The sequence below is a fragment of the Apodemus sylvaticus genome, chromosome 5, assembly GCF_947179515.1.
Source record: "Apodemus sylvaticus chromosome 5, mApoSyl1.1, whole genome shotgun sequence".
Classification (NCBI taxonomy): domain Eukaryota; kingdom Metazoa; phylum Chordata; class Mammalia; order Rodentia; family Muridae; genus Apodemus; species Apodemus sylvaticus.
In genome coordinates, this window is record NC_067476.1 from 23,891,124 (window position 1) to 23,917,356 (window position 26,233).

General features: G+C 36.8%; 1 protein-coding gene across 2 annotated transcripts in view; it reads left to right on the forward strand.

Annotated features, from left to right (window-relative positions):
- Positions 1 to 26,233, forward strand: part of Arhgap15 (Rho GTPase activating protein 15) — a 628,420-nt gene that overhangs the window by 428,283 nt on the left and 173,904 nt on the right. For both annotated transcript variants that reach the window (XM_052182436.1, XM_052182437.1), the window contains one exon: positions 4,712 to 4,789. In XM_052182436.1, the coding sequence (XP_052038396.1) occupies positions 4,712 to 4,789 (78 nt within the window). The remainder of the gene's footprint in view (positions 1 to 4,711; positions 4,790 to 26,233) is intronic.

Below are 26,233 nucleotides of genomic sequence, written 5' to 3' on the forward strand. Positions count from 1 at the left end.
CTCTTTCTCCACATCCTCGCCAATACCTGCTGTCTCCTGAGTTTTTGACCTTAGCCATTCTGACTGGTGTACGGTGAAATCTCAGGGTTGTTTTGATCTGCATTTCCCTATACTTGTGGTCTGAGGGTGGATGCATATGTGGTATGGAACTCCACCTATGGATTCATCTGAAACTCAAAGTTGAATTTCTGGTTTTGGTGCATTCCAGATTCCAGATTTTCAGATAGATGTACACCCTGTACAACAGTGCACATGCCCACTGTTTAGTTAATTCTGTTTTTAATCACAGGACCAGCCAGATGCTTGAATAACAGCCATCATTAAGAAACTCTATGTACAGAGTACGAGGAGCTAAGGGCATGGTTTAGCCACAGAGTTCTGGTCTACCATGTGCAATGGTTTGATCTGGGTTTAATCCTTAGTGTAATAAGGAAGCAGTGGAAAGAGAGAGTAGATAAACACAGGCCCTAAGCAATAGAACAAAACGACATTAGTTAGAAAGGCCCAGGTGTAGTGCGTTTCTTAGAGAGATTATGGTGCTCAATTCAATGATAATTTAAAATAAATCCTTGAGAGGGGAAGGCAGTTTCTGCAAAATCATCCACTTGATCTCAGAGAAAGTAAAAAGCGTTATGAAACTGAAACAAGCATTCATGTCATCAGTTATGAAGCAAAACAACAGCCATTGTGATGAGATAATTTTTACAAGGTACCATTCAGAAACATTCATGAATCAAAAACCATTCTTAAACGCAAAGCCTAGCAAGAGTAACAATGGGGATGAGCGTTGCTCCTCTGTCCTTGCTGTGTGGTCGACCTTGCCACACATGGCTCTTACGTAAGACTAAAGGAAATTCAGCCCTTCCTTCTCAGGACCTTGCCAGCACTGTGGCTGAACTAAGTCTACCCAGGATTAGGCTTCTTCGGGAGAAAAATGAGGGAACAACATTTTTAAATCCCCTCCAGCAACAGCCGGTGACTTCCACCAATAGTAATAAGCACTGTTCTGAAACATAAAATGTCAGCTGTTGAGTAAGCAAAGGATACTTCAGAGAATGTGATTCTCTTCTGAGAAATCTTTGTAATCCTCTTCATTCCAGTCTGGCTTGTTTTAAACAAAAGTGCAACAATGACTTGGTCTCATCGTGTTCCCAATGTATTCCTAGCACAGCACACAAAACCCTCTGGCAGCACCCACTCCTGGTATTGACTGAAAAGAGCTCACTCTGAGAGTAATTTGTCTCAAACTTCACCAAAGCACGGTGTGGGCCCCTTGAAGACACCACTCATTTAAAACTCAGACCAAGTCTAACTTTATTTCCAAAATGAGTAGTTCCCAGTCCAGCAAGGATAATGCGGTCATGAAAAGGATGTCCAAAGCCACCAATTTACATTGGTTTGGTTTGGCAAAACTTTCAAAGTTCTTAGAGTAAAAAGGGACTGACACGTGAATAACTCCAATTCAGATAATGCTCCCAGGATTTCAAGGTTGCCTTTCTGTGAGCCATTCGAGAGAGAGGTAATCAACATCGTCTGTGCCTAGATAATTTATAATTACTGAACTTCACTGATAGATTCCAGATTATTTTTAATGAAATGATCTGCTTTCTAATATGCACTTTGTCATTTTTCTCTCTACTTACAAAACTTTAAAAGTATAATAGCAATGGGGTAGAACCCATTCAAAGGAGGAGCCACTGAGGTCAGAGATTGTTATTATTTGCAAGATAGATGACATTCATATCTCTTAATCTCAGGGGCTCAGAACTGTGTCATTACATTCATACTACATCGAATACGTTTCCCTTCACTCCCCCTCACTCTCTGGTTTCTTGCTGAAGCCACAAACAGTTTCTCAGCTGTGACTCAGTCACCCAACCGCAGAAGTGGCACAGGTCTGAGTTACCCTCTCCATCTCTATCACCAACACACCCTGCTTTGATCCCAAGAGAAAATGGATCATTCATTTAGGATAAGGCTGCTTTCTTTAAGCACTACAGTGCATTTCAATTGTTCCTATGTAATATATAATAATTAAAAAATTAAAAGAAACATTTCTGCAGAAATTTCCAAAATACCAAGGCTGCCACTTCAACTTTCAAAAGCTTGGGACTCTGAAGAGTTTCAGAGGTTGAAATTTACTCTGCAGCCCAAGACAACATACACTTCAAACACATCTAAGATGTAATATTATGAATCTTAGACAATAGGTAAAATGTATTTCATTTTATGTTGTATTTTAAAGATATTCATATTAAAAATGAGGCTTAAGGAAAGTCATAACTCATATAAAATTTTGTTGGAATTTGTTTTCATTTATCTTTGACATCTCTGACATTAGGTTATTAGCAAAGCAAATAAATACCAAATGAATGTATTTATTTCTACTAGATTTTTATCTTCAATAATTCTTTCAACTAATATGATTATGATTCTTTTAATGTACACTGAAACCTCTCATTTGGAGAACACAAGTCCACATAGTTCACTGATGTTTCTCTTTTCTGAAAAATATTTTCCTCTGAATTTCTTTAAAAAAATGTATAATTTATAGAAAAGCTAGGACACTCTTCAGTCAAATTTTATATTGGTAGACAGGTAAGATTACTCATAACCCTTAGTTATGAATGATATTTGGCTACATCTAAATCCCAACCATTTTTAAACACCCCCCAAATTGTTATCCTGAACTTTGTTCTATAGACACTATGGGACCACTGATAATGACTTCAGATAATTCAAAACTAGTAACTGCAGTTGTTTATATGTTCAGAAAAGAAAATTTTTGAAAAGAATATACTACAATGTACAAATTTTATTACTTTTTAAAAACAAATTTTAATAATTTTAAGAACATATCAAATTATTTAAAGGTTTTCAGATTAATACAAAATGCCAAGAACTGTTTAATTAAACAATTGGAAAATTTAGTTGAATTTGGTCAATAAATCATTCTAAATCAAGCTTTTAACATTCTGAGCTTAAAAGCATAATTATGAGGACAATTGGATCCTGTAGTAAAAGCAGAAATCAAATATTAGAAAGGTTTTAACTGTAATGATTGTCACATTGAATATGTCAGAAATGTATTGTACTCTGTACAAAGACAATAGGTTCCCCTTACATCAACAGAGGCAGTTTATACATTGAAAAAAAAAAAAAAACTCTTGGATATTTATAAAAATGTACTCTGGAAGGGAAAGTGTCTCAGTAATGTACTGCTCATTAGCTTACTCTGGAGCTCAAAACTCAAAACAATTAATGCATTTGATAAATAACATTTTTACACTATTGCTGTTGCCGCTAGTTTCTGTAGTTCATCACATAGAAGGGTTCAGACTATAGGCAATGTTTTCTCTGCAGTGTGTCACCAATACTAGTAGCATAAATTAAGCCACTCTCTTGTAATCTACTGAAGAAATGTATTACACAACACAAATGTCCTAATTTAAAATGTGTAAAGTATAGAAACGACAAAGTAGAGAAAGAACTCATTTCGTGCCATTAAAGATCTTTGCAAAGTCCTTATTACAAAGTAGCATGAATTTTCTCCAATTTATTTAACATTTATTATCATGAATCACAATGATTAACAATGATTTAACACCACCTCCCGGGAGAAGGTGCTAGGAAAATGGTCCATGCCCTTGGCCAGAAATCTCACCTCACCTTTTCTGAAAACCTAGAGACAGGAAAGTACATGGACTCCTAACACAAAAATTATAACATCAACGTTTATTGGAGATAATAATAGTACATTAATAAGTATGTCTTTATATTTCTCATTTCTTGATTATCCTTCAGACTTGGTCATAAAAGTAATTAGACATGATAAGCAAATGTGTCAAAAGCCAAATGAGTATTATCCAAGTTCCTGGCCAAGATAAGTTATTTTGATAACTGGTTCCAAAACTATCTGAAACTAACATACCAATAGGCCAGGTTTTCCTGTATTTTTCTTTTGTGATGCAATAACTTATGTGAAGGTGCTAAAAACTAGCCATATGTACAATAACATTTTACTCTGTAGGTCAAATATGAGGTTAACACATGCACGTGCCCATGATCACAACAGAGGATGGGCCACCATTAGGAATGAAGAGAGGAGAAGGGTGGGGCATAGAAGAGATCACCAAAAGGAGAACAAAAGAAGAAAACAATTTTCAAATGCCTAATTATTTTATCTCTCCAAACAAGGGCAGTCTCACACACACACACACACACACACACACACACGCACATGCACATGCACACACACACGCACGCATGCGTACATACACGCACATGCACACGCATATGCACACGCACACAGAGACACACATACACACACACACACACACACACACACGCACACGCGCGCACACACACACACACACACACACACACACACGCACGCACATGCCCGCGCACATGAGTTCATTTCCTTTCTACTCTATTTCTTGCTTGTCTTGGGAATAATGGTAATAGGCCATGTGATGCCAAGGGGTTTATTATTGTTATTGCTTTAATGAAACATATTTGATGCCATTGTCTCAGCAACCTATGATTAAAAATTGAGGATCAAACTTTTGAACACTACTTTATTTGAGGTTATAGAAACGTCTTCTCTGTGGAGATGGGGTATTCAGCAGTCATGTGGTATTCACTCCCTGATTGTTTCCCTTCTGAGTTCTACAATGTGCTAATGTAAAATATGCTATTTTGGTTTTAGGCCTAGATGTTGATGGAATTTATCGAGTTAGCGGCAATCTTGCAACAATACAGAAGTTAAGATTTATCGTCAATCAAGGTAAGTGATTTCTTTTCTTCAGACATTTTTTTTTCAGGAGGACTATCTTTAGCAGTGCACAGATTCTGCTGTCTGCCATGATCAGACAGCAGTAAATGATTTGGGGGCAGGAATAAAAAAGTGCAGAAATTAAGAAATTACAAAGTTTTCATTAGATAAAAATAATTATCAGTTTTCCTGGAGATACGTAGAATATATAGTAGACCTAATAGCCTGTATTAAATAAAATATGAGTAGAATAAACAAAGTAAAAAATTAAAAAGAGAAGGATAAAATAAAGAAAAATAGCCCAGCTTTGAAAACCTGTAACTAGCATATAATGGGTACTTGATATGTATTAATGAAGGAAACAATAAACAAATGATGAAAACCCTAAGAGATTTTTAGAAACCTGAAAGATGTGTATGTTATTGGAGAAATATAAATCTAAAAATGAGATAACCCGTTTAGTAAAATATAATGGCACTTCATTTTGGAAGACATGGTGGTATACTTTTATATAAATGAATGGGTTCTTACCCTCTGATACAGCCTCCCGCACTGCCTCTTATTCCCATACAAATCTCTGCACACAAATACTTACCACTTTATTCATAATTGGTGAAATTTGAAGATAAGGTTGGGATGTAACTTGAGGATTGGATGTCAGAGAAATGTACAATGTACCTAGCATGCACAGTGTACCCTGGGTTCTAGCCCCAAAGCGAGATGGATAAAAACTTGAGGGCAATGCATTATCGCTCATTAGGTGAATGAATTTAAAATGTGGTGAATCTACGTAATGGAATATTACTGTGATAAACAGAAACCACCTATTAAGCCATGAATACAATCAGGGGGGCTTTAAATGCACAATGCTGAATAAATGAGCCCCATCCCCCAAAAAAACCATACAGAAAACTATACAGTACTCCAGGAAAACTATACAGACAATGAAAGATTGGTGATAACAAAAAAAAAAAATGGAGAAAGAAGATATGAGTAAGCACAGAATTTAAAAGCAGTTTAATTTGTGTATCAGAAGCGTTGCACATACATATTATTAGATATTGCCAAAACCAAAAAATAAAAATGCAATGCCCAGAGTGAAGGCTAACACAAACAATGAACGGCACTCAAAAATAATATATCAACACTGGCTCAACAGTTGTGCCGATGTTACTTCACACGGCAGTTCACGGTAACTGTACTTACTGCTCAACTTTTCTAAAAGCATGAAGCTACACTTAGAAAGTGTATTAGTGGAGAAATAAAAATAAGAAAATAAAAAAGGCAAAAGTGAGGCACCTAAATATCTTAGGATAACGTTTAAAAAAACAGACAAAAAGTGGCATAGGCCAGCCATCCTTCAGACGTTCTGTCCTTGACGTCTTATTTAAAGTAGATTCTTATACTTTATAAGTATATGCTTACGCATCTTTCTTTTTCTCTCTGTTTCTATCCTTCTTTTCAAAAGTAGTGGGATGGAGTGGAGTGCTTTGGAAAACTTTGTGAGAACAGAATGGAATCAAATGGGGCTGGTGAGACAAGTTAACAGTTACACTCACTTCCTGAGGACCCAGATTCAGTTTCCAACATCCACATTAGGAGATTCGCAACTGCTTGTAACCGGGTTTCCAGGAATCCAACACTCTTCTTTAGCATTCCTGGGGACCAACACACACATGGTGCACATACTAAGAGTTGAACACCCACACACGTATAAGATACAAAAATAAGAATTAAAAATATTTTAAAGAATAAAATTAGACGACATATGTGATATTCTTTTAGTTTTTCCTCGAAATTAAAAATAGTTAGTGGTGTCTTCAGAAAAACTTACAATTCCTCGTGATGTCGGTTTCATAGCTTGCTTCCAGCTAGTACCAGGTCCTCTGGTTCTCCCTTATGCTGCTTTTGTTTGCAATTGTGTCTTTTGCTTCTACTGTGCTAGACATTGGACTCTGGCTCCCACATGTTCACATGTGCTGGAGCACTACTGACTACACACCCCAGTCCCCAATGCATTCTTAGGCTGTCCGCGCACATTCGCATGCTGCTGGTTTTCAGGGTTTATATGTTTTCTTTTTACTTTCAATGTCTTCCTGTCTTATTCTCATTCTGTACATCCAAGTCTCCTGGGAAATGGCCATTGTTATTTTCTTATTTTTCAAGGCCCATATTATAAGTATCTTCCTGTGGGAAGCCTTCTGTCTTGTCCTCTGTGTTCTCCTCATCCTCAAAAGTTGAATTTGCAATAGTATATTCAGATGCATCATTTACCATCAAAAATCCCATATATGATCCCACTGATTTAATCCTGTTTTTAAAGAGAATGTAATCAAGTGAGAGACAGATATTTTATACCAAGAAACATGAAAACCTGAAAAATCCAGTCTCAAAAAATAGGATGAAGGGATTGAAGCACCTCTTTTTCCACAAATCTCTATGCAAGGTTGGATTCAAATCTTTCTTACTTTTGTAAAAATGATAAATCTATTGTTCCTAATTGTGAGCTGAGGTGTGGGTGTGTAGATGTGCGTGCTTGTGCCCACTGAAACCAAGGCATTGGATCTTATTGGAGCTTGAGCCATTCACTACACTGGACTCAGATCTGGGCCAATTTTTAGCCTATTTAGTTGTTGCTCTTTTCATGAATTAGTGCTCATCTTGAGGCCTCTCTATATTAATAACTGTGAAATAAGCACGAATTATAGGTATTCATGTATGTATATATTTTTGTTTCTCTCTCTCTGCATGCCAGTGTATACCTTTTTCTATGTGTGTGCATGCGTGTGTGTGTGTGTGTGTGTGTGTGTGTGTGTGTGTGTGTGTGTGTGTGAAACAGAGAGAGAGTGAGAGAGAGAGAGAGAGAGAGAATGGTGTATGCACATGTCTGAATGCTGCAAGTTAGACATACTAAAACTGGTAAGCATTAAACTGTTTCTCTATAAGTTCAGGTGAAAAAACTCTTTTATGTATCAACTAGTTCTTTTGGCTACTGCCCCATAATGTTTGTTTCAGAGAATCTTTAAGGGCTCTGCCTATTGACTAATTTAACTAGGCAAAGTAGAGAACTAAATTCTACATCACTTCCATCATTTCTTCATATTGGTCCCATTGGTCTAAGCAACAGTGTCCCTTCTGTGGGTAAAAATTAGATGAAACATCCCAGCCTCATTTTTATTCTGTTTATAAGCAGCTAAAGTAATTCTTGTAAGATAGCTCATGCTGGAACCATATCCTTCTTGGGATTCTAGACAGCTGGGCAACACATTTCTCCTACAAAGAAGAAATCTCAAAACAGAAGCCATGTTAGAAACAAACACTAGCTGCATTTCCTGCCTTAAAAAAATATGCTCAGCAGTTTGAAAAAGGAAAAAAAAACAATCTGCAATGAAAATATGAAATCTATCCATCTCATCTTTTACAATCCAAACTTTAGCTTCCTCCGAGATTCTGTAAGTGCTCCTGTTTCCCTGAATGTTGACAGTGTAAAGCTGGGCAGAGGCCTGAGTTGATATCTGGTGGTATAAATTGTCAGCAAACAGCTTTCCTGTTTTACAGCATGGTAAGGATTCAACAGTCAGCACAAATGAGGCTACACTGGGACCTTTGATACTGTTGACTCTGCCAACTTGTCTTCTAGAGTGTTTTGCCTTATATGATGAGAACCCAGAGAGACGCTCACTGGTTAAAAGTGCTTGTTGCTCTTGAAGAGACTCTATACTCAATCTCTAGCGACTATGGCACAAAACTATCAAGGGGATCCAGCACCCTCTTATGTGATACTAGGTCACACACACAATAAATGGAGGCAAATGTATATATGTATATATGTGTGTGTAAATATGTATTATGTATATGTATATACATATATATATGTATATATATATATACCCCTACCCCCTATTCAAAATTCGATGATGAGAGTATTATTTGAATTAATTCTCTAAATTAGTCCAACAATCTCGACACTAACACCATATCTAATTCATCATCCTAGCCAGGGTTCTTCTAACAGTGCTACTAACAGAGAAAAGAATTGGTGCATGCGACTTGGGGAGTGGCACTTGCATGTTCTCTTTTGTGCATGTGAATGTGTGATGAAATAAAATACCAACAGCATGAAGTTTCCATGAGAATTATGCAGAGCTATGTAAACATCATACATTCATTTTGTAATTTAATATGAGACATAAATGAATTTGGTGCACCCTCCTTCTATTAGCATCTTTCATCTCCTCTGTGTTCAACTAACATTATGCTTCTTTTTTAAAAGGTTCTAAATATACATTTTTTTAAAAAAATGAATAAGCCTTACCCACTATTAGACTACACAAATGAAAACTGATTTTGGAGATTTTCAAGAACAGTTGAATTGCAATTTCTGTGTTTCGCTGACTTTCTTGAATGCTCTAATCATCAGCAATTCTAAATACACCAGTTGAATGATTCAATTTGTTTTGGTTTTCTGTTTGACTCACTAAACCAGAAAGAATTAGATACCCTTATTATACTTCCAGATCAGATGACACACAAGTTAAATTCAGAGTGATCACTTTTGGAAAACATTTCCTTATTAAAATTAGTAATGCTGATAATAATTTTATTGTATAGGTAGCTGCTATTTTCACGATTTAATATGTCAGGCGATCCACTGAATTCCCTGCATATATAATTTAATTTAATCTTTTCTTGAACCTCATAGTGCATATAGGTACAATTATCAAGCTTGTTATTTTCAGTGAAGAACCTGAAACTCAGTTGTTTTAAAAAAAATTCCCTAAGAATACCAAAGCTAAGGAGCTAAGACTAGATCTCAGATGTCTCTGACTTGAGTCTATGCTGTTAAACACTGTCAAGAAACTACATTCCCTATGCACTGACTATTGTACCCTTCCTTGAAAACCAGAAGTGTCTTTTCGTGCTGTGCAGACATTTGTACATCCCGGTTTTTATTCTCTTTCTCAACATTGGTTATTTGTACTGCTATTCAGTTTGGCTAAACCTATTTAGGAGTGGGGATATTTGAGAAAACAAGACAGGAATGAAGATTCCCAACATCTCCAATCTCTATAGGGTTTATGATTCTATGCCTAGATCAAGAAGCACTTTGCAACCTTGCAGAGAGGCATCACAGATTCTTGACTTACTCGGCTATTGGTGCATTAGTGAGGAGTGTTCTGCCTTGTTTGTTGAATTTGGTGACAGCTTTCAGTGACATTTTTGCTGATGCAACTCTTCTGGTCTATATAGGCATCCCCAAAGAAAACTGGTGCATGACCTTAGATGTCAACCTGTCATCAGCCTGTGTCATTGTGTTGATTCTTCTGCATGATCTGTGACCTCCTGATGGCTTTCCAGCATGGGTGCACATATGCAGAAAGCAGGCTTCAGCACAGAGGATGCTCTGTGACTGTCTTAAGGACTTCTGACAGTGGGTCTTGGAAATCCCACCAGACATCCACACATCAGCCCTCTGTTTCAACTGCTGTCTAGATGTATTTCCCAAAATCCAGCCTAGCTGTGACTTTCATTGTATTACTTATATGTCTTCTGGGTTCACTCTTTATGTAAGAAAAAAGAGAGTTCACCACCCTTTCTGGATAATACCATATATGAAGCTTCCCAAATCCCTGAGCAAATGGGCTAACTCATCTCTCAGCCATAGAGAAATGATGGCATTTTCAGGACCAGTGCTTCTTGATATAGTAAAATATTTCCCCTGAAGTGTTGACCATAAATTGGAGGGAAAAACTTCTTACCAGGATTTTAGAATTGATTTCCACAGTTAGAAATGCACATTAAGAGACACCATGTTCACATTTTCACTACAGATGAATAAAATATATGCATTACATAAATCCACAAGCACATGCACATGGGTGTTTACTGTTTTTAGTGGAAGAGGACTTTTTTCTTTTATCATTTTGTTTCTTTGCTGTAGTCTTGTACTTTCCCTATATTTCTATATTTACTCACAAATATTGTATTGGCACAAGAAGACATATTGGAAGCTGGCAAGTGGTGGCTTTGCTTACTTTAAAATGACTAATAATAGGTCAAGCAAACTGGAAATATCTGTTAGAAAAACAATTTTGCGTTAGCAATTATACCTGAGTTAGTTTTCTGCAGCCATGCACCTTAAAGCAATGCCCAAGCTGTCCCTCTGCATCACAGATATTTGTAGCATAAAAATCAAATAAAGGAAAGGAAACGTGGGAAAGAAAATAGATAACTGGCAGTTTCATCTGGAAGTAAGCAACTGGATGAAAGAAAAAAAAAGGATTTTAAATAGGACTTTAAAACTTCTAGTTCTGTTCTTATAAAATAGTCCTCGTGTTACGTCCATTCATTTTTCTATTAAGCGAGTTTACATTGATCTCTTCTAATTTTTAAGATGAGTATTTCCTTAAACCTACTTCATAGTCATTGCCAAGCACAACGTTTAATAAAACAAACCGAGATATGTGCTTTATAATCTTGTGTAATGTGGGTTTGTTTGTTTCTTTCTTTGTTCTGTTGTTTTGTAGGGGTTTTGGCATTGGGGTGGAGAAGTGCGTGTGGGGGATGTAGCTTTTTTAAGTGCACCGTTTTGGCCTCTATGTGATCAGATTATATTTTAACAATGATTTATTTTCCCTTAACCTGGAAGGATCACTTGATCACAAAATCAACAAACTCTAACAACGTTCAGGGCTTTAAAAACTTCCCTAGACCAGATTTTTTTTTCAGCAACATTGAGTCTGAGAGCTCAAAGGCTATTGATGATGAAACTCATGTCATTTTGTTGCTGCTTAAAAACATGGATTGGCAACATAATGTATTCCCAAGAAAGAGACAAAACAATAAACTCTTCATATTTCTGAACACAGAAGCCAAAACAATAAACTGTAGTTTCTAGTTTTTTGCACGTTATCATATATATTCCAATCACAATCTTAGGTGTCCTTTCCATGTTTAAGGTATAAAAATTCTGGCCACTAGACTTAAAGCAAAATCATATCACTACTGTGGGTTATACTATCTTATATAATTTACTACAAAACAGACAATAAAAACTGACCTAAAGTAATAATTGGAGCAATTAAAGACAGAAGCAATCAAGTGGGAAAGGCACACCAGATAATAATCCAAGGATCTTCCTTTTTGTCTTAATTCTGACCTCTTCTGTATGTCTTTGAGGATCTCTTCTAATCTCTTTGAATCTCAGATTCTTTATTTTCACAATGGGGATAATAATAAAAAATGTGAGCAAATTTAAAACCGAGTCGATCAACTGATAATTACTATTTACTAAATTATGATGACAAGAAGTTAGATAAAATGAAAACTAGTTTCATTAGCAATACTATTTTATAAATATTAATAATCAAATGTGGTTCTGTCATCTATATGATGCAATTTTCTGTGATGATAGATTACTTTTCTAGAAAGAGAAAACAAATATAGGAAACTTTTAGAGATACTTGATATAGAAGTTTTATCTCATTATTAGCCTAATGAGTGGGGTTCAGAACCTCTAGGCATAAAACAGAAATTTAATTTCCTTCTATCAATGAATTTGTGTTACAGGGATATAGGTGAAGTCTGTGGAAATTTTACAATGGAATTCAGTTCAGGTTTTCCATGTATATTTGGCTACTGCATCCAGACATTAAATTAGAGTTATGTAACTGCCAACCTTCAAGAACCCCCTAGGAAATGTATAAACAACAACATCATCATCATCATCATCATCATTATTATCATCATCATCACACCAAAACTACCATGATAATTAATAAACAGTTCTTAAAAGCTTGCTAGAAAAAACATACCAAGCTTCCTTCCATTCTCATTACACTGCACAGCACTCTTCTCTCCATTCTGACTTCAAGCAGAAATGCACTGCTGACAAGACCACTGCCAGGTCTGCTGCTTAAACGAATACAAATTGATTATCTCCTGGTTTCTGTGGGTCAGAAGTCTGGGCACAGTTTCACTGAATGCTCTATAGTCAAGGTGTCAGCCAGGAGTAGATTCTCATCTGGCAGCTTGCCTGTGGATGGGTTCACATGGTCCTTGGCAAGATTGAGTTTCTGGTGGCTTGTTGGACTGAAGGCCTCAGTTTATCAGTGGCTTCTGGCCTGAGGCTGTGTGGACCAATAGGCCAATCCCAAAATGGTATCTTGAGTCATCAAAAAAGCATGGTAGAAAAAGATTAGTAGCAAGACAGAAAGTAGAAGCCTGGGTGTTGTAATCAGAAAGCACATGTTCCATCTCTTTTTTCACATTCTTTTGGCTAGGAGAAAACAGCAGAACTGGGAGGAGTAGACACAAAAGTTATGATCCCCAGGAAAAGAAAATAAGTGTGTGGGGTATCTTTGAGTTTCTGCTAGAAGAATCAAGTGATGGAATTTTCTAAAAATAAAGATTTGGGAGTCACTCGTGGACACTCCCATTTAAACTCAGGTTGGAACTATAAATACCTATTTGGAAAAGGTAGCATTCATAACTATGTCTGGGAAAGTCCACCACACCCTCTGGCTGACTTCACGTTAGCTTTCCAGGGAAACAAACCTTATCTAGCCATGAGATATACACTGTTTGAAATGTAGGAGAAACAGAACTAGATCATCAACTAATTTTTTGTGAACCCATTTTCCATGTCACAGAACCTTTCTCTTGGATAGCTGATGCAGTATCACTTATAAACTGAATTATTGCATAAATTAAAAATGCTATGAAGGTAGCGTATATGCTGCTACTGATTAAAATCACTGACGGATTTCATTACTACAGTTCTTTTCCAGTATTATAGATTCTGAAATAAATGAAAGGGGAAGATATCTTGCCTTGTGCTTCTCTAGTACTACACAAGATTGAATGATATTTAAAAACATTATTAGGGGCTGGTGAAATAGGTCAGTGGTTAAGAGAACTGAATGCCCTCCCGAAGGTCCTGAGTTCAAATTCCAGCAACAACATGGTGGCTTACAACCATTTGTAACAAGATCTGACGCCCTCTTCTGGTGTGTCTAAAGACAGCTACAGTTTACTTGCATATAACAATAAATAAATCTTTTTAAAAAATAAAAAAATAAAAACATTATCAGAATTAGTTCACTGCCAAGGATAGCCAGCCTTTAATTGAGAATATGCTAGATGGCAGTTCTGAAAGCCAAACTCTCATTGTCCTCTAATTCTCATTGTTCATACAAGAAAACTATGTGTCATAAGCTTAAAGAACCTTACTGAGGCTACAAAGTCTATATACAACAAGGACCACAAATGAACCATTTAAAACTTATTGTAAAACACACATTGCTATATTCAATATATCATAGACCCAAAGTTATTTTTTTCTTTTGAACATCAAACATTCAAAGCCTATTTCTTATCATTATAATGTGATTCCCTGGTATGTAGCTAATAGGATCCTTTATAAGAGAAAAACCTATTTGAAATGTTGCAGTAAACAGTCTCTAGCTACCTGTGAGTTCATCAGGGGTAAAATGTTGATGCATATCCATGCCCTAAGCACAGACATGTTTTGCATTCACTAAATAAAATGTTCTTGTTACAAAAGAATGATTTGTGCATTCAAACAAACTTTATATCACATGATTATCAGGTGATCTCACTGGTTCCATTTCTGATATCTCCACCAAAAAAAAAAAAAAGTATCTTCTGCTTCTGTTTTCCCCCCAGAGTCTTTAAAGTTACATAATTATTACATGAATTAAAAAAATATAAATGAAAATTGAATAACCCTGTATCTTTCTTTTTTATTGATATATTTTTATTTACATTTCAAATGATTTCCCCTTTGCTGGGTCCCCACTCCCCTCAAGTCCCATAAGCCCTCTTCCCTCCCCCTGTTCCTCCATCTACCCCTTCCCACTCCTCCATTCTTTTTGGACATCATTTAATATGTGGATTATGTCTTGGGTACTCAAAGTTTCTAGGCTAATATCCACTTATCAGTGAGTGCATACCATGATTGATCTTTTGAGACTGGGTTACCTCACTTAGTATGATGCTCTCCAGCTCCATCCATTTGTCTAAGAATTTCATGAATTCATTGTTTCTAATGGCTGAACAGTACTCTATTGTGTAAATATACCACATTTTTGTATCCATTTCTCCATTGAAGGATACCTGGTTTCTTTCCAGCTTCTGGCTACTACAAATAGGACTGCTATGAACATAGTGGAGCATGTGTCCTTATTGGATGCTGAAGAATCCTCTGGGTATATGCCCAGGAGTGGAATAACAGGGTCCTCAGGAAGTGTCATGCCCAGTTTTCTGAGGAACCACCAGACTGATTGCCAAAGTGGTTGCACCATCTTGCAATCCCACCAGCAGTGGAGGAGTGTTCCTCTTTCTCCACACCCTCGCCAACACCTGCTGTCTCCTGAGTTTTTGACCCTAGCCATTCTGACTGGTGTGAGGTGAAATCTCAAGGTAGTTTTGATTTGCATTTCCCTAATGATTAATGATGTTGAACATTTCTTAAGGTGTTTCTCAGCCTTCTGAAGTTCTTCATGTAAAAATTCTTTGTTTAGCTCTGTACCCCATTTTTAATAAGGTTATTTGGTTCTCTGGGTTCTACCTTCTTGAGTTCTTTGTATATATTAGATATTAGCCCTCTGTCGGATTTAGGGTTGTTGAGGATCCTTTCCCAATCTGTTGGTTGACATTTTGTTCTTTTGACAGTGTCCTTTGCCTTACAGACACTTTGTAGTTTTATGAGGTCCCATTTGTCAATTCTAGATCTTAGAGCATAAGCTATTGGTGTTCTATTCAGGAACTTTTCCCCTGTGCCCATGTCCTCAAGGGCCTTCCACAGTTTATTTTCTATTAGTTTCAGTGTGTCTGGCTTTATGTGGAGGCCCTTGATCCATATGGAGTTGAGCTTGGTACAAGGAGATGAGAATGGATCAATTCGCATTCTTCTGCATGCTGACCTCCAATTGAACCAGCACCATTTGTTGAAAAGACTATCTTTTGTCCACTGGATGCTTTCAGCTCCTTTGTCAAAGATCAAGTGACCATAGGTGTGTGGGTTCATTTCTGGGTCTTCAATCCTATTCCATTGATCTGCTTGCCTGACATTGTACCAATACCATGCAGTTTTTATCACTATTGCTCTGTAGTAGAGTTTAAAGTCTGGGATACTGAATCCCCCTGAAGTTCTTTTACTGTTGAGGATAGTTTTAGCTATTCTGGGTTTTTTGTTATTCCAGATGAATTTGAGAATTGCTCTTTCTAGCTCTATGAAGAATTGGGTTGGGATTTTTATGGGGATAGCATTGAATCTGTAGATCGCTTTTGGCAAGATGGCCATTTTAACTATATTAATCCTGCCAATCCACAAGCATGGAAGATTTTTCCATTTTCTGAGATCTTCTTCGATTTCCTTCTTCAGAGATCTGAAGTTCTTGTCATATAGGTCTTTCACTTGTTTGGTTAGAGTCACCCCAAGATACTTTATGATGTTTATAGCTATTGTGGAAGGAGTAATTTCTCTAATTTCTTTCTCAATCTGCTTGTCCTTTAAATAAATAAAGGCTACTGATTTGCTTGTGTTGATTTTGTAGCCAGCCACTTTGCTGAAGTTGTTTATCAGCTGTAGGAGTTCTCTAGTAGAGTTTTTAGGGTCACTTAAGTATACTATCATATCATCTGCAAATAGTGATAGTTTGACTTCTTCCTTTCCAATTTGTATCCCTTTGACTTCCTTATGTTGTCTAATTGCTCTAGCTAGGACTTCAAGAACTATATTGAAAAGATATGGAGAGAGAGGGCAGCCTTGTCTAGTCCCTGATTTTAGTGGGATTGCTTCAAGTTTCTCTCCATTTAGTTTGATGTTGACTATCGGTATCCAAATTAACAAAATTAGAAATGAAAATGGAGATATTACAACAGAAACCGAGGAAATTCAAAAAATCATCAGATCCTACTACAAAAACCTGTACTCAACACAACTGGAGAATCTGGAGGAAATGGACATTTTCTTAGACAGATACCAATTACCAAAATTAAACCAGGATCAAATAGACCATCTAAACAGACCCATAACCCCTAAAGAAATAGAAGGGAAATATTAATCCCCTAAAGAAATAGGCTTCCGACCAAGAAAAGCACAGGACCAGATGGTTGCAGTGCAGAATTCTATCAGACCTTCAAAGAAGATTTAACACCAATACTCTTCAAACTTTTCCAGAAGGAACACTACCCAACTCCTTCTTCGAAGCCACTGTTACGCTGATACCAAAACCACACAAAGATCCAACTAAGAAAGAGAATTTCAGGCCAATTTCCCTTATGAATATCGATGCAAAAATACTAAATAAAATTCTTGCCCACCAAATCCAAGAACACATCAAAACGATCATCTACCATGACCAAGTAGGCTTCATCCCAGGGATGCAGGTATGGTTCAATATAAGGAAATCCATAAATGCTATCCACTACATAAGCAAACTCAAAGAAAAAACCACATGATCATTTAATTAGATGCTGAAAAAGCATTTGACAAAATTCAGTATCCTTTCATGCTAAAAGTCTTGGAAAGGACAGGAATTCATGGACCATATCTAAACATAGTAAAAGCAATATACCCTGTATCTTTCAATCCTCTATGTCCCTAACACCTTAAAGAGAGATAAGTAACTATCTATCAACACTGCATGTGATTAATGATTGACATATCAGAAGTAGAGCCTTGGCTTATGAAATGTCTCTATATCTCAAGGTAATTTATTGGAATGGCTCACACTTTGCAGTCCAAACTAACCAAACAATGAGCAGCAATGAATGGGAAGTCCAAGAGTCTAGTAGCTGCTCAGTCCCTGGTCTTCTGTATAAGCTGAAATCCTGAAGAAGTAGATTCCAACAGATGTGCTGGCAAGTAAATGCAACCAAGAAAAGAAGAACCAACCTTTCCTTTGTCCATTGTTCATTTTTAGGGCTCCAGCAGTAGGTGTGGCCCAGATTAAAGGTGTATGCCGCCACACCTGGACCTAAGCTTTCTTTAACTTGGAAGTTGCTCTGTCCCAGGCTGGCCTTGAACTCAGAGATGTGCTTGCCTCTTGTCTCTTGAGATTAGAAGTGTATACTACCTTGCCTGGTCCTAAGCTTTTCATGGCCACCATGCCTCAATGACCGAATCAAAAGTGTGTGTGTGTGTGTGTGTGTGTGTGTGTGTGTGTGTGTGTGTGTGTGTGTTCCAGCCTCAAGATCTGGATCATGAGTGTGTCCTCCATTTCTGGATTGAAGTTTATCTAACTGTAGTCAAGTTTGACAGCCAGGAATATCCATCACACACATGACCTCCACAAATACTAGGAATGATGAGTTAGTTGGCTAAGCAGCAACTGAGTTGAGTTGGATTGCTCCTGTTAACTAATCCTGGCATCCTGAGTTTTGAATATCTTCCTTTTGTTTTCACACACAAAATCCTGTTGCCAGTACTTACATCTTTAAAGATGAGCATGTATTTACACATCATCTCTCTTCTAGGTACCCATTATTTTGGTAACATTTCCTAACAAAAGTGTCCTATAGAAAAAAAATACATCTCTCCTCTCCAAAGCTGTTTAAGAAATGAAAACTAACAGTTGCAGGGTCAGAGTAGTAGTAGTAGTAGTTGTTGTTGTTGTTGTTGTTGTCATCATCGTTGTTGTTGTCATCAGTGTTGATTTTCATACATAATCTGAATATTTGTCAAAATTGCAAGATACAGGACTCCAAAAAGGATAGGAACTAAGGTCTGAACAACACAACAGACAATTTTAAGAGAAAGCTCATTCTCTATTATGTTCTCCTATCATTGAGCTCCTTGGAGGAGGGGTGATGCACAAGTCACTAAGCCTTCCTCTGCTTTAAGGGAAAAGAACAAATAGATTTATGTAAAACTAATTAGTGGGGTCCCTGAAATTGGGTGTTTTATCACCCCCTTTGACAGGTACTTAAGGAGTTCCAGTAAATAAAAGCTCACTTTGCCCATCCTCATACTGCACATATCCAGTTTTAGTTTTCCTTTCCTTCTCCTTTGTTCTTGTCCCCTGTACTATATTAGTATAAACAGATTCCTCCCATATTCACAACAGTCTGTTCAAAATGTCCAAGGTGATTATCCTGGCTGGAACAATCAACTTTACCCAACCTACAATCCTCTGGGAAGAGACTATTAGTTGAGGAATTACCTAGATCAAATGAGCCTGAGAGCAAGACCCTACCATACATGTTTCTCTTAGTTGTCATTGGTGTCAGAGGACCAGAACACTGTGGGCGTCACCATTCCCTAGGCAACTGGTACTAACTGGATGAGAAAGCTTCTGAAGAACAAGCTGCCTTCTGCCCAGTAAGCCACACCTTCTGTGGTTCCCACATGTCTTCGGTTATGAAGTATGAGTTCTTGGTATTAGGAAATGCTGTATGAAAGAATAAGTAGATCACCCTTTAAATTCCTTCCTTGATTTCCCTCAATGATTGATTGTGACCTGAAACTGTAGGCCAAAAAAACCCTTTTGGCTCTAAAGCTGCTTTTTTGTCAGAGTATTTGTTCAGCAACAGGACTGAAACTAGAACAATAATCCTCTTCCTGGCTGAATAAAATAAATCATGTCCTCTCCTATTTCTAGGAAGCATATAGTCAGGGACCACATGTAATAAGGTCCATGGTGAAAACTTGAGGTTGTCATAAAAGCTATTTTGGCCAGATAAAACTAACTCACTTCAAATCACAGCTAGTCATCTTTCCTGAAATTTTGTTTCTGGACCTCAAACTGTATCTGTTTTTTGTGTGGCTATTGATTCTTGCTTCTGGATGAAAACAGCTCACTTGGAATCTATTTCTGAGTGTGATTTCTGCTAGCATCACCCTTACTGCTAATCTAGTAATCTAAAAATCCCTGCATCTTAAAAACTTGACACTCAACAAACTATAACCAAAAGGCAAAAGGTCACAGAGAACCTTTAGGGCACTTCAAATGCAGTGGGACTTTCCTGTCTATATGAGCTCACACCTGCAAACAATGTAGCCGGGTATTTAGAATATAGGTATTTCTAGTTATCTTTTTATAGGTTTCTCCACTTACATCACCTGTGTTTGTGGCAGAAACAATGGTCAAATATTTGCCATTTGGATGACAAAAGGCTGGCCACAATGCAATTGTCACAAGAGTCTGCCACAGCTGCTACTAAAATTTGCTAATGTTCATTTTCATGCTTACTCCAACAGAAAGATGCCTTAAAGCAAAACTTCTCCTTCCTTATCTGCTAAGAGCAATGTGTTCCCATCCTTTATAGAACAGTTGAAGTGCATTTTTAAGTGGCTTAAAGTTTCAAGGACTTTTCTCCTTTGTTTATTCTTCTAGGGAAAAGGAATTTATAAAATCACATTTCCTAATGGTCCCTCTGTTAGAGAATGGAAGTATCCCAAATATGTTCCACTGTAGAAAAATCAAAAATAACATGAAACTCCAAATATGTTAGCCTATTGAGAATATTTATTAACTAAATAATTTAATAATGAAGAAAATGCCTACTTGATTAATTGTTACAGAGTAAAAATTACAATAAAACTGTCTTGATCAGTGCTTTGCAGAAGCACCATTACTGTCTGTGCGGTTGTTTAACAAGGATTTAATTGGAAAGATAAGTGAATGCACATTTAAAAGTATTGTTAATTTGCTTTATAATCACCCCATCCTTCACAGTATTGACAGCACAAGGCACAAACCCCTTTCTGTTTAACAAGTATTATTTTCCATATGTGCACAATAAATTCTGAAACAGTAATTGGAAATTTTATGGGTTCCAACATACCTAGTGCAGTGGGTTTAGAGGTACACCCTCTTTGTAAAAGGTAACCCAGTTTTAATTCTTGGAAATAAGTGATAAATCCTTATCATCGGCACCCCATCCTGAAATCCACTTCAATCATTTCAAAAAAAAAATTCATTCTAATACTTTTTTGTCTAAGAGAATCAAGATTCAGATGATAAGGAAGTCAGATTATTTTTAGGAAGTGATTATACTAGATATTACTCTCTCAAAATGCTTATAAGCATGGGAGAATTTAACCATGGAGCTTTCTAAACTACGGCTGCAACAAAAACACCTGAATCTGAAAGTGATTGCATTTAAACCCATTGAAGGGTATAAGAAAGCAGTACAGGGCGTGTGCCTGGCGCCCACCTCTGCGGTTGCACATACCAGAAGAGCCTCATCCTCCTGAGAAGCTAATCAGCACTACGCACAGCCAGTTCCTGGGCTCTCTTAGACAGAGGGATGGACCAAGAAATTCAAAATGTCAGGATCTAATGACACCTTAGAAGCTGGTCATTTTCCTCACCAAGAGGAAACGTGGAAATGTCTAAGTTGCTGCCTAACTGCAAATGTATCCAAATCCCCAGGAATTCTTTCAAAAGAGAAAGGGAGGGCAAGTGGGAGACTTGTCTTGACAACGGTGGACAGTAATGGAAGCCTTGCTCACATGGCCATCTCCCGCTTCCCTATTATAATGAGTAGGAGTGACCTTTTTATTTCATGTCAAGAACCTAAGAGTATGAAAAAAATATAGGGAAGATCTCTGATGTTGCCCTGGACTGTGTCTGCATCTTATTAGAACTGATAGAAATTCTTGTCTTTTAAATGTGTTGTTGTTGTTGTTGTTTTTATTTCTGTAGCTAGTAATCATTTCAACTCTCAAAGCTTAGAAATTCTTTAGAATGTTTTCTTAGAATACTTTTCTTTATAAATGCCTTGCTTTCTGGATAAAACAAGTGCATTTAGAAATTGATTATGCCTGTGAGAGTTGCCAATAAATGAGGATATCCAACCATTAATACCAATCTACAAGTCACAGGGCCCTTTCTTCATTTCTACATGTAACTCACAGATTTTCACTTCATTAGTCAAAAATCCTCACATGCTGGCTTTTTTCTCTCCCTGAGTGTGCATATACTTTAGTATGGTGAAAACCATATGATATACATGTACAAATATCCTTTAAATATTACTTTTATTTCTTCTTGAAATTTCTCCATTGAGCTGCGGTTTTTACAACCATGTCCATTTCAACTAAGCACAGCTGGGACTGGTCAATAGCGAAGTGTCCAGCAGTCCTCTAATTAACTGAAATAAAGAAAAACGTAATGTTTGCTGAGAGAAGCAGGGTGCTGAGAAGGGGGAGACTATAGGTTTCTATGCGTTCTTGCATATGAGGGAGCCACGGGGTGCAGGAAGGAGATGATGCTTTTTATGCTCCGGTAGGGGGAGCTTTCTTTTCCCTACTGTACAAGCAGCATGGTGCATGTGTTTAAATATGCCATCCTGAAATGCAGACTTTTCGTTTTCATTTTGCAAGTGGGAAATTTCACTATGTGATGGGCACATTACTCTTCTTAGCGACACATTTTGTGCAAACTCATTTGGGAAAGAATAGGAAATTTAGAATACTGCCTTCATATTTCTTCTGGAAATGTTAGCCTGAATCCATTATTTCCAAACCTGATGAGGATTACAGTTCATTTGTATTTCACAGCAACCCATATTGTATTCTGTTTTGTGAAGTAAATAAGAGATGATGCTGTTCTATTAGTGCTTGGGATTTGCTTTCCATATGAATAGTTTTATTTGGGGGGCAAGAGGAAAGAAAAGGGAAGCGAAGACTGAAATAGATGATTTAGCCTTTGCTAGATGGAGTGTGTTATTCCGACAATGAAATGGCCTGAATTATTTTTATAGATAATTTAAACTGGAGGAGGTGGGATTAAAACTTACTTAGGTCACTGAGCATATACATATTCAAGTGACATTATAAAAAGCACTGTTTGGTAACACCAGACTCTATCTCTTATTTAACTTCATTTAAAATACGCCGTGGACTAACCCGATTTGATGGCCGAGTAGGTGGGTGCTTTGAGCCACTAAAAGGAGTCTGTCCTCTTCCGCGTGATTCCCCACCAGTGTTCCACTGAGCCTGACACAATTAGAACCAGTTCATTTGGCTCAAGCAAGAAAGGCAAACACTTTCACCTTTTCTATCAAAGATGTGTGTTTTAGCGACTGTTCAGAAGGGTACTAAAGTGTTGTGATAATTAAGTAAAAAAGAGTTCAATGATTGACTTAGGGTATTTGACACAGGAATTAATTTCCTCCGAAGAGAACCAAAACAAGTTTTAGCAAGTCACAGTGTACATGGTATATAGTTTTTTCCCCCGTTTAACAATCGTGAATCAATTAAAAACTAACTCTGTAATGCAGAAGCCATGGACAGCCTGTACCTTGTGAAAACATAAACATATGTCTTCTTATCAGGCAGGACAGCACACAGACCAATCGGTAATCCATCAAGGAAAGACAGTGCAAAAAAAAAAAAAAAAAAAAAAAAAAAACCCAAAACAAATATTTTAGAAGAGTCAGAAGAGGTGAGGGTGTTACCGCAAAGAATGAAGAGTTCAGAAGTACTGAGAAGTTTAAGGGAAAAACAAAAAGCCCTGATTTTAGCAAGTAGTTGGAAGAGGAAGTCATATCTTACTTAATCATTGCACCCGAGCCAAGTCTGTTCTACCACTAACAGAAATCTTTGGCATTAGGTATAACTAGACTATTTTGGTCGAGTCCCATTCATTATGCAAATCACATATTTACTTCATTCTCATTGGCATAAAAATTTCAAAATAATTTCCCATAGGGGAAAAAAATCCCTTGCCCCCTAATGATTTTAGGTACTAACCACCAGTCTCAGTTTTCTGTCCATAAGGTTCTTGAACTAGCACTACAACTAAACTTTCTAAATAGAGAATTTTCTAAAATCATCGATGATAGAAAAACACATGAAGTCACAGTCTTAGAGAAGTTTTTTCATATATTATCTTCACTTGCTTTGGATATAAGCGGATGTACTTTGATAACCGGTGGCGTTCAACATATTCTTCGCCTAGACATACTAAACTTCAGTGGAGAATATTAAAGAAATGTTGACTTTTTAATGTGTGTATTGGGTCTTTTAATTTAAAGAATTCTATAGCTAAAAAAATCAGCACTACTAGAGAGATAAAGAAGTAAGTGAGATATTTGTGTGAAGACTTAGGAATATTGCATGGGACACAAAGGAAATCAGCTTAAACAACAACAACAAAAGGCATGCTTTTGTTTCTGTGCCTGGAAATGTCAGGAAATTATCAACTTCAAGCACAACTAACCTCTCCAGTGCGAAAGGCACCAAGGGGATGGTAGCTCTGTTTCTGTTTCGCACCTCCTCTCATCTCCATGTTGACTCTGTTCTCAATTTTACAGGATCACAAAATCACCACCTACTGCTCTGCATCAAAGTCCCTGCTTCTTTTCTACCCATAATCTCTTTTCCCACAGCCCTTGACTTTATTAGCCAAATGGGTTCATTAGTCAATCCCAGAAACATCCACTCTGACCAAGTTGATTGCCTTTACCAGGTGCCCTCACACCTAGAGACTGAGGTCCCAACCTATCTAGGCACAGAAGAAGGATAGAAAGGGTGATGCTTATCCAAAGGAATACAGTATCCCAGCAAGAAGATGTTCTCCACAACTGGCCTCTCAGTATATTGAGACCACAGTAGTGATTAATGAATAGAAGAGGGATGGAGCATCACTCAAGAAATTCTTTCACATGCAGGTTTTTTTTAAATGCTAAGATGTCACTATGTAAACGAATTCTGAAGGGGTTGGGAACTTTTGATTTTAAACATGCAGTAAAATTGCTTGAGGGTTTGATATACACATACCTTACTATAATCCGTTTGTTTAGGAAGGGAATACTTACGTCTTAGTTAAATTGGCTAACTTGGTCAGAAACACAAGTGTGGAATTTACTATGTCCTAAACATTATATTATTATGTAATATTTGAGTTATTTTAGAAAAAAAGATATGTTAACACTTTTAGGCAACCAATATTTATGCAAAGCATTTGATAGTATAAGTGCATCTATAGACCAAGATACAGAGAATTACAACAGAGAGCATGAAATAGAAAAGACTTAACCTTGGACAGAGATGATAAATGTTGAAGAGTCAGAATAATGAGGTAAAATTATGTAGCTGAAATATAGATGACAGATACAATTCAGCAACTGAACAGTAGAGTCCAGATAAGTGCTGGCTTGTCCAACCTCCTCTGTGATGTTATGGACATAAAGAGACATCAGCTTTTGGTCAGTAATTTGGTTTGTTTTTCCTAAGATTTTTTTTAGGAAAAAAATGAACTTTTCTATAAAAAATAAGTGTTTGCTCTTTTTTGTTATATCAGAGACACATAACAAAGCATTCAAATACAGTGCAAATAATTGCAAACTGATGTATCCAGCTGTTTAAAAATTGAATAAATAATTTAGCTTTTACACATGGGCAACCCTTCCTTAAAAGCTACAAATCAGAACCCTCCTGTTTGAATCTATTTTATTTTGTTAATAGATGAGCTAATATGATAAGCACTTAATTGTATAATATATTATTAGCCATTTTCTTTGTCATGCCATTAACTTTAAATAGTATTAATATTTAACATTTTATAATACACACTACAAACTTATTTTTCCAGCTGAACAGAAAATATACATTGATAGTAAATCTCTTTAAAGTAGTTTTTAAGAGGCTGAGCGTGCAAAACTTGTTCCATTTATACTGTTTAATCACAAATACTCAAAATGGCACAGCATAATAAGACCAATGGTGCAAGGTGACTATGATGGAAAAGCTATACTATGATTTTGTATTCAAATACAATGTATTACATAATTAGGCATAATTACATATTTGAAGATTCAGGGGAGCATTTAAAATGCAAGAGTAAGCATCTAAGTGTCTCTGCTTCTCAAAGGTGGGTAATCAAAAGGTATATGTTATAATTACTGTTTATTATTGTATTGGGCTGTAATGCAAACACAAGTTTGTCAGAGGAGACATATAGTTATCTCAAAATTGCGGTAACTATTTTGGCAGATATGAATCTATAGGAATTTGACCACAACGTTTTTCTTATTTTAGAAAACATCAGTAAATATCAATAGTATTTAGTGTGTGATGGATGGCTGAGTATTCCCAGTTTGTACATAGGTCACTGTGATTCTCCAACCCATGGGCATAGTTTGTACTGTTAACGTCACCCAGCACTCCCAGAAAGGCACACCTTTAATACAAGGAGAACTGGACCAGAAAGAATAAAAGGAGTGCTCAAACTTACACCCATTTTCAGAATAATTTTCCAAAGACATCCCACCTATAATAAAGTAGTCAAATTAGTCAAATTTTCAGCTAGGGAAGGCAATATTAATATGTTAAGGCTTACAAGGACAAAATTTCATTCCTTGTCATAAAAAATGTTGATGACATACTTTTAAGTGAGTTTAAAATGAAATGTATGGGTGTTTTTGCTTGTTTCTGTTTGGTTGGATGTTGTTGTTGTTGTTGTTGGCTTTTTTTGGTTG